At 39.2% G+C, this 17,754-nt stretch overlaps 1 protein-coding gene across 4 annotated transcripts in view; it reads right to left on the reverse strand.

Moving 5' to 3' along the window:
* Positions 1-17,754, reverse strand: part of CDKL5 (cyclin dependent kinase like 5) — a 244,224-nt gene that overhangs the window by 14,229 nt on the left and 212,241 nt on the right. For 3 of the 4 annotated variants that reach the window (XM_032763402.2, XM_032763399.2, XM_032763400.2), the window contains 5 exons: positions 16,382-17,408; positions 10,240-10,338; positions 9,890-9,995; positions 9,056-9,179; positions 1,724-1,826 (listed from right to left, as the gene is read on the reverse strand). In XM_032763402.2, the coding sequence (XP_032619293.1) occupies positions 1,724-1,826; positions 9,056-9,179; positions 9,890-9,995; positions 10,240-10,338; positions 16,382-17,408 (1,459 nt within the window). The remainder of the gene's footprint in view (positions 1-1,723; positions 1,827-9,055; positions 9,180-9,889; positions 9,996-10,239; positions 10,339-16,381; positions 17,409-17,754) is intronic. The other variant, XM_032763401.2, reaches the window with a different exon arrangement.

Here is a 17,754-nt window from a genome sequence, read left to right on the forward strand (position 1 = left end):
TAGCATATGTATACCTGCCCCTGGAAATTTCCACTACCTGCGTCTGACGAAGTGGGTATTCACCCACGAAAGCTCATGCTCCAAAACCTCTGTTAGTCTATAAGGTGCCACAGGATTCTCTGCTGCTTTCACAGATCCAGACTAACACGGCTACCCCTCTGATATTTTAAATGAAGCCACTTAAAAACATTTTAAAAAACTTGTTTACTTTACGTACGACAATTGTTTATAGACTTATAGAGAGACCTTCTAAAAATGTTGGAATGTATTACCGGCACATGAAACCTTAAACTAGAGTGAATAAATGAAGACTCAGCACAGCACTTCTGAAACGTTGCCGACCCCTGATCTGATATTTGTATTAAATTGGTAGGGTCAGATCCTAACAGTTTACAAACACTCCAGTAACTACACATTCTCCAAACACCAATGCCTCAAAAGCCAAGTACAGCCATTATGAGTAATTTACTAGCAGAAAAAGTGTGCTGCTTTTCACAATCTGTTTACTAATGCATACTCTCATCCCAATCCCCCTAGACTTTTCTATCTTAAAATTTACCCACATTGAAGTTTTTCTTTGTCTTTTTTTTTTGTTTTTAAGTAGTCATTGTAAATTTTTGTTTGTAAACAAAAATTCAATCACTCTATATTACTGAATTTCTGTTCACATTCATTTTATGCCTCAGTAGTATAGGCTGTTTTGTGAAGCACACTGCCCTAATTTTCAACATTTACGCACTTTTAGGGCCTGATCCTAAGTTCAATTACGTAAACAGGAGTCTTTCCAATGGGCTTTGGATCCAGATCTTAGTGTACAATATGTAAACAGTATCAGATCATTATTTCAATATGGCTTCACAGCCAGCTGGTGATTCTATGATAGAAACAATAATTCAGAAATCTTAAATGCTGTAGCAAAATAAAATAAAATAAAAAATAAAATATCCACTCACCACTGATGAGGAGTAAAGCTTGCTCTGATGAGCATATTTACAGTCCATGCAGATGTGAAGAAAACCTAAGCGTAGTTGCATGTAAGCCAATCTTATCTGCCTAAGTCTGAAGACAGACATCTTCCAGCATCTCTGATGCTGCCTACTGTTTTGCCAAATAGGAGCAGAGCGGCTCCCAGTGAATGGGAGCTATGGGGTCGGTGCTCAGGGCAGGGGCAGTGTGTGGAGCCCCATGGGTGCCCCTCTGCCTAGGAGCTGGAGAGACATGCCCGCTGCTTCCGGGAGCCACACAGAGCCAGAGCAGGTAGGGAACCTGCCTTAGCCCTGCTGTGCCACCAACTGGACTTTTAGCGGCCGAGTCAGTGGTGCTGACCAGAGCCACCAGGGTCCCTTTTCGACCAGGCATTCCCCCACGAAAGCTCATGCTCCAATACGTCTGTTAGTCTATAAGGTGCCACAGGACTCTTTGCCACTTGAAAACTGGATGCCTGGCAATCCTACCTCAAGCGTAATAGAATTCCCGGGGTCCTAGATGTAAGCAAATACATGTAGAAAGTATAGCTCCTTAGCAAGTAAACATTTGAATAGACAAAAATGTAAATCCTGAACAGGAAAAGAAGACTCCTCCCATAAGTTAAAAAGCTAATAGATGTACACAGGTATGCCCACACACAATATAACAATACAGCATTGGTCTAACCCATTTTAAGGTGGCAGCTTCAAAACAATGGAAAATATACACTATTTTAGAAACTACTGGGTATACTTACAGTTTGAGATTTCTTCTTTTTCTTTTTTATTGCCCTGAAAAAACCTTGTTTTTCTTTCTCCTTGAGTTGCTCCGACTGACTGTTAACATTTTCAGGACTTTTCCTAAACATGAAGAAAAAAAATACTGTCAGAGAAAAATCTTTGGATGTTATGTCATCATATGATATCTTTGGATTTCATATTAAAGAATGCAGATTTTTTAAATGAAAGACATTCAAAATATTTTATTACTTTATGGCATAAAACTAATAGATAAAACATTCTTAATTAAATGGAAAGCTAAGGACACATTGTTAGGTTAAAATGGTTAACTAAAAACATCCAGTGAAGTACTTTAGAGAAAAGATTATCTTGTAAATTTGTCTAATTTTTCATTTAGGATTTTATATTCAGAGCAAAAACATCACACAGAAGATATTATATTAAAAAAGCAATATCTGAGCAAATGTACAGACAACTTATATCAGATAAAATCAGTTTTAATTCACCCATCACTTGTTTGAGGATCAGAAGAGCTGTAATGATCATGAGACTGAAACAAAGGATTGTCTACAAAAATTCTTGAGCTTTGCTGATGGCTCCAAATTTATCATCGTGAAAGCTGTGGATATCTATGGTTGTTCACTTCTACTTAATAACTCCTCTCAAACCTTTCTTATGGATGGGTCTCTCTCTGGATCATGGGACAGTGCTGGCAAGTGAAGACAGCCACAGAAAACTGGAGTTATTGCAAAGACTAAAATTTAAATTTCAGGCTGCCAAAAACTCTGTGATCCAGAGCTGATCAGCAACAGATTACTTTAAATGTAAGGAAAACAATTAAAAATGTTATTTATCATATGGATGAAAAGGCTAGGACATATCCCATACTCAAAGTATGGTCATTATATCAGAAGTTAAGCTCAATTTCTCAATGTTACATATTTACTATATGAAAGCAAAGTCAGATGGGAATCCAAATACGAACGTATGAGATGTCTAAAGGCTGTCACAAATTGCATTTGCTGAATAAGATATTTTTTTTTTGAGGAGGTGGGATGGGTTTGTGAGGTGTAGGAAGAAAGGAGACGTGGAGATTTGCATAATTTATGGTTCTGGAACATATATCTATGCTAAAAAACCCTCTAGAATGCTCCTTCTAGATTTGAGCGATATGCTTTTCATTAGAAAATTACAAAGCTATAATTAGCTTCCATGAAAAGTCATTAGTATAGTATTTAATGACTAGATTCTTATACAAATTTAAAAGACATCAAATTACTAGGGATTCCCAATTCCATCCAGCCTTTTGCATTTGGTAATACAGCAAAACTGCAGAAAGGCTGTCTTCTAACTATTCACCCATTTAATGCAGCAAAGAGGAAATCCAAGAGTAAACTGCTGACAGCTTTACGGATGCCTTCCATCACAGAGCTGACGTAACATGGACAACACACACACAAAGTTATTGACATAAAAGTATGTGGTTTGAGATAGTTCCATCTTCCCTAACTTGTAGGCCAAATCCTAAAAGTATAGAGTTCAAGCCACCGGGCTGTGCACTGAGCAAGTGGTGCTGAGGAATCCTCAGCCTCACTCTGTAGTATCTAGTGAGCACCTACTACTATTAGAGAGCTGGGGTGGGAGAAAACAGGACAGTTTGCTGCCTGCCATTCCTCAAAACATGGGAGTTAAACAACACATTGGATAATGCAGAATTTCCTGGCATGGCTCTTCTGCCTCCAAGTGCCATGTAAAGAAGAGTCACTGTCTATTTAAGATGATTGCATCTTCAAAATCAAAACCAAACACTTTTTGCACCATTTTTTTCAGGGTAGTTAAATATACAAATGCTCTATGTTCTGGCTCCCATCCTTAATTCACTGCATCCAGGTCAGAAAATGTCTGCCTGTAGTGGCAGAGAAGACTGAAGGGAGATGGAGCTCTATTTTCACTTCCCTCTCCTCCAGAAAGAGGAGGAAAGTCATGTACAGACAGGCTGGTAGGTATCCGCCCTCTTACTCCCCAATCTGTTTGCTCAAGGGGCCAATGGAGTGTCTTTGCACTGATTAGACTGGTGCTCAACTCCTCAAATTCATATTGCATATGGTGTGGTCTGACAAGCTTTGGCCTTGAACAATGGTTGATATAAAAACACACGCTCGTTATATGATGAGAGTGAAATAAGAAGGTACAATGAGATTGTTTTGAGACTGTTTGCTCTAATGCTAAGACTTTGCACTGATGAAAAAAATTGTACATTTTGGTTGATGACATGAACACCAGGACACTTCAAGGATCCAAAAGAAGTTAATGAGACACTAGTCAATAAAAGAAAAAACAGGATTAGCCTGGTAAAAGTGGGATGTATAGTCACTCAGTGTTACCAACTCTGCCAAGTTTATGAAAAGTCTTGTGATATTTGGTGTTTTTTCTTAAAACTCCAGCTCCTGGAGATAAGCAGTTACATGAGAACCACAGCTTTTATTTTTTTTTAAAAAAGTAATTTTCTAGCCCTTATGGTTGCAGAGAAAAACCTGATAATGTGATCTGAATGCATCCTAACAGCTCAGAAACAAGAAGGCAAATAAAAACAACCCAATTTAAAATATAAAAAAAGCAATAAACCTCATCAATTTTAAGCTTGTCTCATGATTTTTGAATGCTTAGGTTTGGCAATACTGGTCAACTTGTGTGTTTTGGCTTCACAGAAGAGATGAATGTGGGTACAAACATTTAAAATTAAGTAAAGAGCAGAGTCAGACTCTACTGCTCACATGTAAGGGCATGTGTCATGTACAGGTGCACTGAGCTGGAGTGGAGGTGGTGCAGCAAGCATGTATGTACTTGCTTTCAGCTTTCACAGTAGGCTGGAATGCTCAGTAGTAGTTCACAGCTCCAGAGGCATTGCTGAGTGTATACTGACGGTACGTCTCCAAGCAGATGGTACTTCTACACTGCATTTTAGAACCCATACCAGCGAGTCTCAGAGTCCGGGTCTACAGATTTGAGTTCATGGGGCTTGTGCTATGGAGTTAATAGCAATTTTGACATTGTGGCTTGGGCTGGAGTTCAGGCTCTGAAACCCCCGCACCCTTCCCTGGGGCTTCAAACCTTGAGCTCCTGCCCAAACCTCTACACAGCTGTTACTAGTGCCGTAACATCAGCCCCACAAGCCTGAGCTTGCAGACCTGAGCTCCGAGACTCTCTGCCATGGGTTTCACAGCATGGCGTAGACCAGATGTGGGCAAACTATGGCCCGTGGGACCATCCTGCCCAGCCTCTGAGCTCCCAGCCCGGGATGCTAGCCCCCGGCCCCTCCCCTGTTGTTCCTACTCCCTGGCAGCCTCAGTTCACTGTGCTGCCGGCCCAATGCTCTGGGCTGCGAGCTCCTGGGGCAGCGCAGCTGCAGAGCCGTGGCCTGACCCGGAGCTCTGTGCTGTGCAGTGGCATGGCTGGCTCCAGTTGGGCGGCACGGCTGCCTGTCCTGGTGCTCTGGACAGAGCGGGGGGGGGGCAGGGAGTTCAGGGGGCTGGTTGGGGTGGAGGTGTGGATAGGGGTCGGGGAGGTCAGAGGAAGGGGAACAGGGGGTTAATGGGGGCAGTCAGGAAGGAGGGGGGTTGGATGGGGTGGCAGGGGTTCTGGGGGCACTCGGGGACAGGGAAGGTTGGATGGGGCAGGGGTTCCAGGGGGGGCAGTCAGGAATGAAGAGGAGGAGTTGGATGGGGCAGCAGAGGGCAGCGGGTTCAGATGCAGTCAGGGGACAGGGAAGGGTGGATGGGGCAGGAGTCCGAGAGTGGGCATCAGGGGGAGAGAAGCGGGGGGGGGGGTAGGATAAGGGGCAGGGGCTGGGACATGCCTGGCTGTTTGGGGAGGCACAGCCTTCCCTAACCAGCCCTCCACACTTTTCGGAAACCCGATGTGGCCCTCAAGCCAAAAAAAAGTTTGCCTGCCCTGGTGTAGACATACATATTGTCTCTCAGACATGTGAGAGAGTTAGATTTTGTCCTAATCAAAGAGATTTTTAAAATCTTTATGAAGGTTTCTTTGAAAAGTGCTTACCACACATTGCCAGTAATTAAATTCTCAAAGTTAAATACTGACTTTTAAGTTAATTAAAAAAAAATAGTCATTGAGTTACTGTAAATGAAGGTAAGACATCATCTGAAACTAGCTAACTATTTTAAATACCAGTTCTCCTAAGAGCAGGATTTTTTAAACTTTTTTAAATTAATGCCCTTGTCCCCCAAGATCTAAGGCAAAGATTTTGCACGTAGGGGTAAAAAAAAAAAACACACAGCAAATGTTTACTGCCAAGTTATAATCATTTGAAAAAAGGGGCTTCCTAGTAGAAAAACAGACACACAATGGTACCACCAGGTGTCACTACAAGAAATACATGAAATGCAACAAGACGATGACAGTGCTTGGCCTCAATAAGTAAATCATTTATTATGAAAAACAGAAACTGCATCACTTTGTGCAACTAACTGTTAAACTTTTAAAAGTGGCTAGACCAGAATTCCCCAAATTGGTATCGTGTATGTGTCACTAGCTTTATTTCCAAGACAGAATCACAGTGCTTACAGGATTTTGGAAAGCTATTGTAAATAAGATAAAGGGTCCTTTCCTCTCTCCTCAAGTGCACTGCTGGCTTCCTCTTTCCCATTATAATGGGCAGTGTAACAGGGCATGACAACATTCCAAAAGATTAGAGTTCAAAGATCAGTATTTACCTGAATTTAAATATGTTAATTGTGCACTACGGATTGATAACACACAAGGAAAAGATTAGCAAACAAAACGAATGACTGAGAAAGCTGAAGGCATGAAGTATTGACAATTAGGATGAGAAGTGAGGACTGCATAAGACACTGGGGAGTAGATGAAAAGAAAAAAGGCAAATACAGTAGGTGAAAATGGGGCTTACTTGATGCATATGAAAGATTTATGCAGGAAATATGAAAGGGAAATAAATTTTATATAAATAAAAAAATCAGGAGATATGAAAAAGATCAAGCTATGCAGAGCTGGTAAAGAGCCAGATCTTCAGCTCAAGTAAATGAGTGTAGCTCCACTGAAATTACAAATCTGCAGCCCCTTGCAATATTCTAGTCAAATTCCAGAAGCGTAAAGGAATTCTGGTCTTAAAAACTTAAAACTATAAGTCTAAGGCACTCTGCAGATGTCAAGTTGGTAAAACTTCAGCCCATAGCTATGAATTCCTTGAAGTGACAGTAAGAAAATAATGTATTCATTTTTGCAGAAAGGTAGCATGCAATGAAGAGGATGTGACCAGCCATCTGTCATATGGGCACTGAAAAATATTTACACCTACATAAAGGATTTCACTAACTCAAGTTCCCCACAAGCCCCCAAATGTCTAATATGTGGCCATTTCAGAGACTTAAAACATACTGCTGCTTAATTCAACACAACTTATAGCCTGTAGTGAAGACAGCTGTAGTAGCAGCAGGGATAATTCAGGTCAAGACTGGGGTACATTGGTAGAGCTATGCAGGTAATCTCACAGCGCAGGTAGGTAATATACAACTGGCTCAAGGCCAGGCTATTACTGTCATCTGCATTAGTTCCATGAGAATTAAGTAAAAGAGAGCAAAATATCTACTCTTGTAAATAGAGAAGGAAATGGAAAAACCCAAGAATTTAGAGGAATATAAAGTGAGTGTAGTAAATACAAAAGTTCCCGATAGGATGAAAAATATGTTTTTGTTTAGCTCGGGCTGCCTAAATGCAGAGATAATTTAAATCATTTAAGAGTAAATCCTAATGACAATAGACAAGTTCAGCAGTATAATGTCTTTAATTTTAAAGATGCAGGACAGCGAAGCTAGGGTGTACAAATGCATACATGGACAAGGGAACATCTGTGTCAGTTCAGCCTAAAACAGTCACAAAACCTTTGACATGAGAAAGAGGTAACAAAGAGCAATAAGATGAGTGAGAAGCAAAATCTTAGAGTAGTAGGAAGTTCAGATGGATTACATATTCATTCATAACTTGAGATGAGTTTTCACATATCAATTATGTATGCCATTAGAACATTAAATATGTAGTTATCATAAAATGATGCAGTCATGTTCTATTAAAATAGAGTTAACATTTTTACATGCAATTACAGAATTTCCCCCACAAAAAGATATAAAGTACAGAAACAGAGACTCTACATTAGTGAAGAATGTGATTAAGTTGCACTTACAGCACAGAACAATTTTGAAATATCGTTAAACCATTGCTAGGATTTCTCACACAGAACCACATGTGCCAGTACTTTGGAGTTCATCCATTATATAACACTACATTTCCCTTTGTAGTCACTGTATAGTTAATACAATTAAAGATCTTACTAAAATCTTGCAAAAGATGTAATGGAGTTTGAAGGACAGTTAGTTCACTAGTGAGAACCAACACCATTTTTAATCATGTAAAGATGAGTCACAATCCTTTCTAAGAGTAATACTTATTTTTATTTGATGTAAATTATTGTATTTGTACGAAGTGGTAGAATGACAAGATTTTAAGAGCTAAATAATTGTCAATGACCAAATTATGTTTTCTTCTTTATTTCAGGGCTGTCAAATTACTGGTGCAATTACAGATAATTAATTCCTCTGTTATATGATGGAGTTAGATTATGTTTATTAGTAGGAATGAAGAAAACTAGCACATAAAATATTTAAGAGTAACTGAGTATACAATTTTCCTCTAAAAGTTTCTCTAATCTTTTAAAAACAATATACAGAGCTAACACAGAAGCTTTGTCCTGTCTTCCCAATAGAATCAATTTCTTTCTGCAGTGTTAACTACTGTAGTTCTGTAGTGTATGAGCAAAAGGAGAGAAGCAATAACCACATGTACAACAATAAATTATATTCTTCATAAATACAGTTCAAATTATATATGAAGACATGCATCTTGGATATTTTTTCCCATTGGTCTGCCACTTGCTGATTCTGGAATCCACAAATGGGACTAATGGCCTTGTATACCACACTCCCTCTTATCTTTAATCACAGATGACATATATTGAGTAATGGAAAAATCAGAGAAAAATATATAAATGTTAATATATTTGTGTATTTTTTTAAAATGTGTTTGTTGGAATAACTTCATGAGATCCTTCTTGAGGAACCAGAAGGGGGAGAAATCATACAGTGTTATTTCAGAGTAGGCAAAGGGAACATATAAGGATGTTTGCACGCCAAACACAACTATAGGCAGCAAGGTGATCATGTTAATGACTTCTTTTAAGAAAAATCTAATTGAGGCCACTCTTTAGTGGTCTCTCTTTCCATATTACGCTGTGTATGTCTGTGTAAACAACAACTCACCATGGATCAAAGGTAGTTTGTCTTTTTGAGTGGTTTGTCATGGTGCTGCTGTCTGCTGGTAGTGCACTAACTCTGTTTGACACACTGTTTTCAAGGAATGTGCCCTCTGGACGTGGAGATGGCACTGCAAGAAATACCAATAATCAGAACGCATCAGAACAGCTCGTTGGCTCCAATGACCTTTAAATAGATCTCTAGATGGCTACTGGAGACCTACATATATAAATGTGCTTCATTTAAAGAATGAATTTTGTCCTTTAGTAAATCAAACAACAGATTTGAATCTAGGTCTCTAGAGATTAAAGGCTTGTATACCAATGCAACGTACCATAATTAACATTTTGTATTTAGAACACTCCTATCAGTTAAAATGGACACGACAGCATGTGCATGGTACAGACTGGGAAAGAAAGTTTTCTGAACACAAAGACAGGTCATTAAATATGTCCTTGTGTGTTGTATATTGCTAAATGTGATCAGATACCTTCGTGATTAAAACGGTATATAAACCCTGATAAACTCTTTAATTTCACTGGGTTTATTTTTTCCCCAATACCCATGTAAGCAAATTGTCTTGTACTCTGCAAAGTATTATACTATGTATGCTTTGTGAATCAGCAAAAGGTAGTATTTGCAAAAAATACTTTGTAGATATGCACTGTAGTAAAAGAGATAAACCAGAAGGACTCTACAGACTTAGTACTAGCTTGGTGTATTTTTTTCCAGTCACCTTTTTTACTTGTTCTTGCATAGCTGAGAATATCCTTCTTAGTGCTATGATTCTACTGTATGTTAAAACATTGGTTAATTGTGTAGGGCACGTTGCAAAACTACCTCTGTAAAAGCTGCCAACTCTTCTGGGAATAGGGTCATTATACAGAAGTCTATTTTCTTTACTAGAGGCTCCATCCTCTGGGTGCGGATCATGATATGTTCCACCCTAAGCCAAAAAAACAACAACATCTATTAAAAACAAAGGATGACACTTGTACTGTTCTTCCACGAGATGTTACAGCATAAAATCCAGCCACAGTTTACCTTTTGTTTTATGAACCATTGCTATAATGAAACCCAACACTATGCAGTCAATAACAATTGGATTTTGTTTATAAAAAGACAAAGCTGGCATTAAAAAAATATTTGCACCAAAGGCATGATATTTTGGATTTGAAAGTGACTCAGACCTCAGACTTTTGCCGTGAATGAAATGAAGTTGTAACGTCTCTGGAAGAATCTTTAACTGCAGATCTTGTTAGATTCATCTCTGGTGGGATCTGGTCACTCTGTCGATAGCAAATTTAAAAAAGCAAATAGGAAAACCATGTGATTTATGATATGTGCAATATTATATATCATTAGCTCTTATTATGTATATTATGGTAGTGCCTAGAGGCCCCATTGTGCTAGGCACTGCACATAACAAACAGCAACAGTTCCTGCCCCAAAGAGCTTACAATCTAAATAAAGATGAGAAAAAGTGAAAGAAAGTATTGTTATTTCTGTTCTATGGATAGGGAAATGAGATAAAGAGATCCTGATTCAGGAAAGCATTTTAAAGTCCAGGTCTATTTAGAAAAGTCCTTATGCATGTACTTTGACTTCACTGGGATGTAACCATTTGACTAAAGTTAATCAGGTGCTTGCAGGGCTTTCTAGAATAAGGGCCAGAGATTTTAAGTGACTTGCCCATGATCACACAAGAAATCTGTGATGGAGTCAGGAACTGAAGCCAGATTTCTCAGGTCCTAGTCCAGTGCTTTAATTAACCACAAAACCACCAAAAAGCATTTCTGACTAGGGCTGGGTCAGTTTCTACAGTTAGTTTTGAATTCGCTGATCATTGTGGGTTCTAGAGATCAACTAAAACATCATTGCATTCTGCTTAGAAGAGGCATTGTGCAGAGTCCTGCACTCCAGGTTAAAGTCTTAAATTGTCCAAAGCAGATGAAAAGTAACAACATTTTTGCTCAATCTGTCCTATAAAGCTTTTTATAAAATAAGCACAAAATTGCAAACCCAGATTGGTACACACTAGATGTGTTTAAACGGGAAAAAATACTGGAAGGAATTTTCAAGACTTTTGGAGTGATTACAAATATGGAGAGGAATATAGGCAATCACCGAACAGGTGTTTTGGTTGGTTAATTTTGATAGAGCAAGGCTGCCACCCCACTCCGTATATTGCTTTTCTTGAGGCTATGGGACAACTTGCTGGGAGGAAGGAGTGAGCAGATGACAAGTGGTGTTGCATGTCAATAAGCCTCACAGTAATGGCAGTCAGTCACCAGGAACGGATTAAGGCAGAGGCACTAGAGGCTCATGCCTAGGGTCCCAGGTTCTGGAGTTATGTGATTACACCAGAATCTTAGCCTTCACCGGGGAAAAAAAAGTCTCTGGCTGTTATGGTTGTGAAGAAAATTTGATAACGTGACTCAAGTGTAACCAATGGAACAATGTTTGCCTAACAGCCTGAAATAATAGCTCTTGGGCAGGTGAGCTAATGAATGTATCTCAATGGCGGTATTAACTCTAAGACCTGCTGCTGTGGGGTGTGAGGAACTGCCAGGACAACTTCAGTAGAGGACTGTATGTGTATCAGGAGAGAAAAGTACAGAGGGCTCTGCTCATTCACCCAAATACCTCAGCAGTCAAGCTGTAGGTACTGGTGGGGGTAGAAGTGGCTGCCACCCCTGCCTCTCCACACGAGAAGAGGGACCTCCTGTTGCCATTCCTGGTTGGGGGAGAAGGAAGCTCTGTGCTGCTGCCTCAGTTTTTCCAAGCACAGGAAGAGCCACAGTCTTGGAATGAGGCCACAGGAACAGAGCCACAGGGAACCCTGTGTCATGATGTCCCTCTGGCCCCCAATTGCCAGAATCTGCTTGGACCCAGAAATTTACCACCAATTAAGTCCTGATTCGGAAAGATGTTCTAGCCAGACCCTGTGAGAAGAGATAACTAGATGACACCCCCACCACTGGTGGTTTGGTTAGATCCTTAGCAATATTTAGGATGTTAATTTAAGGTTCCTGCTATTGACCCCCCCCAGATTATTAATTTCCTTCCTCACCTCATTTTCCTCTTGCTTATTTTCTTTTATCCTGCCATCTAGCTAATAAAATCTGGTTTAGTCAGCCCAGATAAGTATATCCTGCAATACTGCTGTTACCAGAAAGGTAAGCTAAAAAATATGCCTTAAACTACAGTGCAATTCTGCTAAAAGTTTGCAAGGTGCCAAAACGCCTGATAAAGTTGCTTCTTGTTTGATGTACCTGTGATTTTTCAGCAGTTAAACTGCAGGTGAGAGAGACAGAAGATGTCATTTATCTGTCCTATTCTTTTGCGCTCTCGTGTTCATCTTTTAAAACAAAACACAAAATAAAAACAAATATCCACCCAAAAAGTAGACTTAAACAACAATCCAAAAGCTACTATCTAAAACCTGACTTTCTTCTTCCCACCAAAGGGCTTAGTGACATCTAAGAGACAGTCAAGCAAGGAATTTTCCCTTTAAACAGACCTTGTACAGCTAACAGGAAGAGGAAAGGAAATTGCTAAAAGGAAATTCAGAAAATAGAGAGAAAGAGAGAAGGTGGGGGAAGAGAAAAAAATGGAAATTTGATAAAGTATATAAAACAAATTTGTGCTCAACTCAGCTTTTGAGCAAAGAGCTTTGGGGAGCAGTTCTTTTAATACAGAGCACAGGCTCTCCTTTAACTAAAACACAGTTGACCTGACCACACTACTCCATCTAATCCCCCATCCCCTGACATTTTGGAAAAAAATTACTTTATACAATCAAAACTGCATGAATTCTAACTAGTTTTGTCAACCTTCTGAAAACAAACAATAGTTTAAGAGTTGAGAATTTACAAAACTTCCTGACATTCAATATCCTTTTTCCTTATGACAATTTTCTGACCATAACAGTTTACAAATCCATTTTAACTTTATCTTAGTATTGCACCTCAATATAGGGGGAAGAGCAGGAGAGAGCATAAAAGGTATTTAACTCTTACTTTGGATCAATATGTTCAAACGTAGGCTCCTAAATCCATATTTAAGCATGCAAGTAAAAATCGCCAGATTTTCAAAAGGTAATGGGCACCATTAAGTTCTATTAGCATCAGGGAGATGTATGAGTGCTCAGCGACTCAGAAGAATGAAGCCACTTCATTCCTTTACACCTTTACTTTGCTTAAATATGGATTTAGAAACCTTACTTGAGATATTCAGGGTTGAAAATGTTAGCCTTATGAGACAAACGCGTACAAAATGAATTAGAAACTGTTAAGTCAGACAGACATTCCTAATTAAGCCAAAATGAACCAATGCAATAGAGATGGAAGGTACAACATTCTTCCTAACTAAAATATGCAATGGTTGTCAAAAAAGACAAAAATGATTTGATAATTACACTCAATGTCTTCACACAATGTGAAATACCATTAAAATTACTTATTGAATTAACATTCACTACAATAAGACTCACTGTAAAAAGATACTATTAAATCACAGAATAAAAATATAAGCTAGCATTAGGAAGTACCCTGTCACTGAATGGTGGAAACTGCTGCTCTGTTTCAGTAACCATTATACCGACTGTGTGATCATGAACACAACCAGCTTAACTGAAATGCAAGCTGGAAAATGAGCACACACGGGGGAAATAAAACCTAGTTTTGCAAGGCATCTACTGCAGCACCATTTTAGATGTTACTTTTCTTTTAAAATAGTTCACAGTTGTCATGCCTGGCGACAAGAAAGGCTTCTCCTACTGCAATCATGTCTGAGATGATGTGGCAAGTATATAAAAATTTGTATTAATATGATTTCTAGAAAGAGGGTTGTATTACTTTAAGAATTAGCGCATTGGCAAATATTTCTCTCAGAGATCCAACACGCCCAGGAACAGAGAAACATTCAATTTATAGACCATTAGGAATGCCTAATTGATGGCTCCTTACTTATCAAGCAAAGAGTGAAAGATACAGAAAGAGGTAGTATGGCTGGGAAGCATCATGGCATGGAGGGACAAGCATCAGGTGGTTCCATGCTTGGCCAATGTCTTGCTGAGTGGTGTTAGGGAATTCATGTCACCTTTCTGTTTCACTTTCCACCTCTGTAAACTAGGAATCCTCATCTTACCTATGTACCTGCCTGAAAAGTGGGCTGGGAAGACTACTAAGTCAATATTTGTGACGTGCTCAGAACACGCAAAATGGTCAATAAATTCCAACTACTATTATTAGATACTGTGTAATGGGGAATCAAGCAGAGCTTGGAATAACTATGCAGCCAAATACATCTCAAATAGCTGGATATGCATGATTACATGGTACAGAATTTTAAAAATAGCTCTAGCCCAGATATCAAACTTTACGCTGTCCCCTCAAGTGATAGTTCAGCAGATGGCTAAGGATGGCAGTGATTAAACAGGAATGAAAGCGTAATTTCATTAGATATTGGAATTGACACAGATGCATGAAAAAGTTTGTCTAATCTCATGCCATCCTTGAATATATTCCTAAACCTTTCTATTCCAAGTATTTCATAGATTCACATATTTTAAAAACTCAGAAGGGAACACCACGATCATCTAGTTTGATCTTCTGCATAACACAAGCCAAAGAACCTCCCCCAATAATTTATGCATCAAGCCCATAACTTTTGTCTGAGTTCCACACAGCTTTTAGAAAGATGTCCAGTCTTGACTTAAAGACTTCAAGGTGATGGAGAATCCACCATATCCTTAGGTTATGTGTTCCAATGGTTAGTTACCACCACTATTTAAAAAGTGTGCACCTCATTTCTAGTCAGAATTTGTCCAGCTTCAGCTCTTAACAACTGCATCTCTATAGGCTTTTCCATTGGTCTGGAGATCTCTTCCCCATGTAGGTTCTTGCAGACCATGATCAAGTCACCTCTTAACCTTCTCTTGGATAAACTAAATAAATTGAGCTTGTTTAGTGTTTCATTATAAGGCATATTTTTTAGACCTTGAATCATTCTTGCAGCTCTTTTCGGAACCCTTTCAAATTTGTCAACAAATTGCACAGCATTTTTAAATTCCCCTAGAATTCACCATGCTGCTTATATTTACAGGTACTTACGTGAAATAGTCATTGTATGTAAGTACTTCTCTTTGTACCATAATACTGTCCAACTTTGCAAAAATCCCCAAGAACAGTATTAAGTTTAAAAAAAAGAAGATTTTGGGACACATTTTGTATTGATTTACAACCCTATGTTTACTTTCACTGAAGTCAATAGGGCTAAATAAAGAATCAAATCAGCACAGAAGTTGGCCCATTCTTTGGAGAAGATCCATAATACACAAATTAAGGCTAGACTACAGTCTCCACAGAGAGAGACCATAACTGCGAAGTGCATAACCAAAATAACCTCACACCGACCAGAAAGGGGCAGTGTAAAAGCAGTGTGAGAGGGGATGGTTCTGCACAGACTATGTAAATTATCAAGCTCGACAGGTGGGTTTGTGACACATACAGGGATCATCATTGAGAGTTAGCATATATTAACAATTCCTACATTATGGTCTCTCTCATCCCCCAGTTATTTATTGCGTTAGGCGTACATCGACACTGTAATGGAGAAGTCTGAAAGGCTGCACAGGTGATGGTCACTCAGGTATGTACCCAGGGTCTTTGGCAGGCAGGGCTATTTCGTGTGTGCCTTCCCTGCTACTGTTACTCAAGCTAGCTAGATCAAAACTAGCTCGGGTAAATCTACACGGGATGCAGTCACACCTCCCAACTGCAGTGCAGATATACCCTTAGTGTAGAGAAATACTGCCGTATCTCAGATACTGTACTGTCACAACTGCTAGCAAAAGCTGACTTTTTAACCATGACCACTGTATCAATAAACTCACGCTGCAGGTTAAGTGACAGAAAAATCTCAATTCAGAAATGTTTAAGATTACTATTTACAGCAAGGCATGCTACAAAATCCAAATATAGAAAGTTAATTAAGAAAAATAATCTAGTAAAAATTACATCAGTTAGCATAAACACTGGTTCAGTGACCACTTATCAAATCACATTATTTTACACAACTTGACTGTTCTCACATTTTCAGTATTTTACTAGAAGTGACTGGATGCTTCATTGATGCCCAAATTTTTAAAAGTGCCCTCTTATTTTGAATGGTGGATACCTCAGCACCTCAGAAAATCCAACCTCCCTTCTTTTGAAGAAAAAAAAGAACATACAAAATTAGAGGGCACTTTTGGCCATTTGAGCCTACATGCATGAAAGAAATACAGAGAAAAAAAAACTTTTTCAATAGGAAATATTTCAAACTAACCCTATTAGTATCTTCTGTACAGTCTTCCCGTGAAGAGCCAACAGATCGTGTGAGTGACCTATGCTGCACCTGTGGAGATAACAGTTGCAGGCTGTTTGCTCTGGCTGCCATCCCCTGCCCTACGCTTAAGCCACCCTCTGAGCCCTTGGACCTCACTCTGTCTCGGCTCACATACATGGAATGTCTATGAGGGCGCTGCTGTGAGGAAAAGGGACTTGTGTAACCTAGACCATATGAAAATGATTCATGTGGGGCAGATAATGAATGTGAATGGCTCCCATCCAAGTGATCTGGCAATTTCAACTCTTCCATGGTTTTGGAATGTCTTGTTGGTGGTCTTCGGGAATCCAGGGTACCATCACTTCGGTTATTCCTGCCCGAAGGACTAAGTAAAGTTCTATTGTCACTGTGCCTGGGAGGAGTAGGACTGGTAGGAGAGTTCAAGTCCAAGCAGCTTGATGGAAAATACCTACTGCTGTTTGGTTCCGCAATTTGAGCCCTGGCCTCAGAAAGATTACCCACAGATTTTGAATCTGTCAAAACCCCATGAATCTTTGACTTTGTCCGACAGGAGGGACTCTTTGAAGATTGGGGAATAGTATCAATGTAGCTGTGGCGACTATGTTTCTCACTTGGCTGCAGAGTGCCAGTTTTGCTTTGAGAAGTTTCCATAAATGAGTGCCGGTTCTGCTGAGATCTGGTGTTTGACTTCAGATATTTTGTACCTGGACCATCAGAGGCTTTTGGGTCCAAATTAAAATCAAATTCCGTTTTTGTCCTTGATTCCTTTGGACTGAGAAGATGTGGTATGTTATTGGCTAGATCCTTGTTGCCAGATCCAGGTGGGTTGCTTGTTTTTTTTGTATGCATTGGACTGTGTGCAGCTGCAGGAAGATTTCCATTTAGAAAGCTTTCATTTGCTGGAAGAACCTCTTCTCCTCTTTGCAGTCCAGCTCCTAGAGTCTGCATATCCTTGCTATTAGATCTGTGATGTGACTGCACAGCAGAGCTTTTGCTGGCTTGATTTCTACATTAAAAAGCATATGAACAAAGATTAACACAGTACCATACATATTAATATATTAATAATACCCAACTTCAATAAAATACACTCATTTCTAAATGGAGTATTCAATTCAAAACTGAGAGCTAATTTAACTGTGGTGATTTAAATACTGCAAATTAGGCACCAGGAATTCCACCATCTCAGATCCCTAGAACAAATATTTGCAAGTGTTATCTGGCAAGAAACAACAATGTATTATGTCCTGATAGCCAAATTTTTGCTTCTAATTCGTACAATTAGTTAATAACAATACATGTTCAAACTTAACTTATACATTTCAACAGCAGCTTTGAATCCTTTCAATATC

The sequence above is a fragment of the Chelonoidis abingdonii genome, chromosome 1 (genome assembly GCF_003597395.2).
Source record: "Chelonoidis abingdonii isolate Lonesome George chromosome 1, CheloAbing_2.0, whole genome shotgun sequence".
Classification (NCBI taxonomy): Eukaryota; Metazoa; Chordata; order Testudines; family Testudinidae; genus Chelonoidis; species Chelonoidis abingdonii.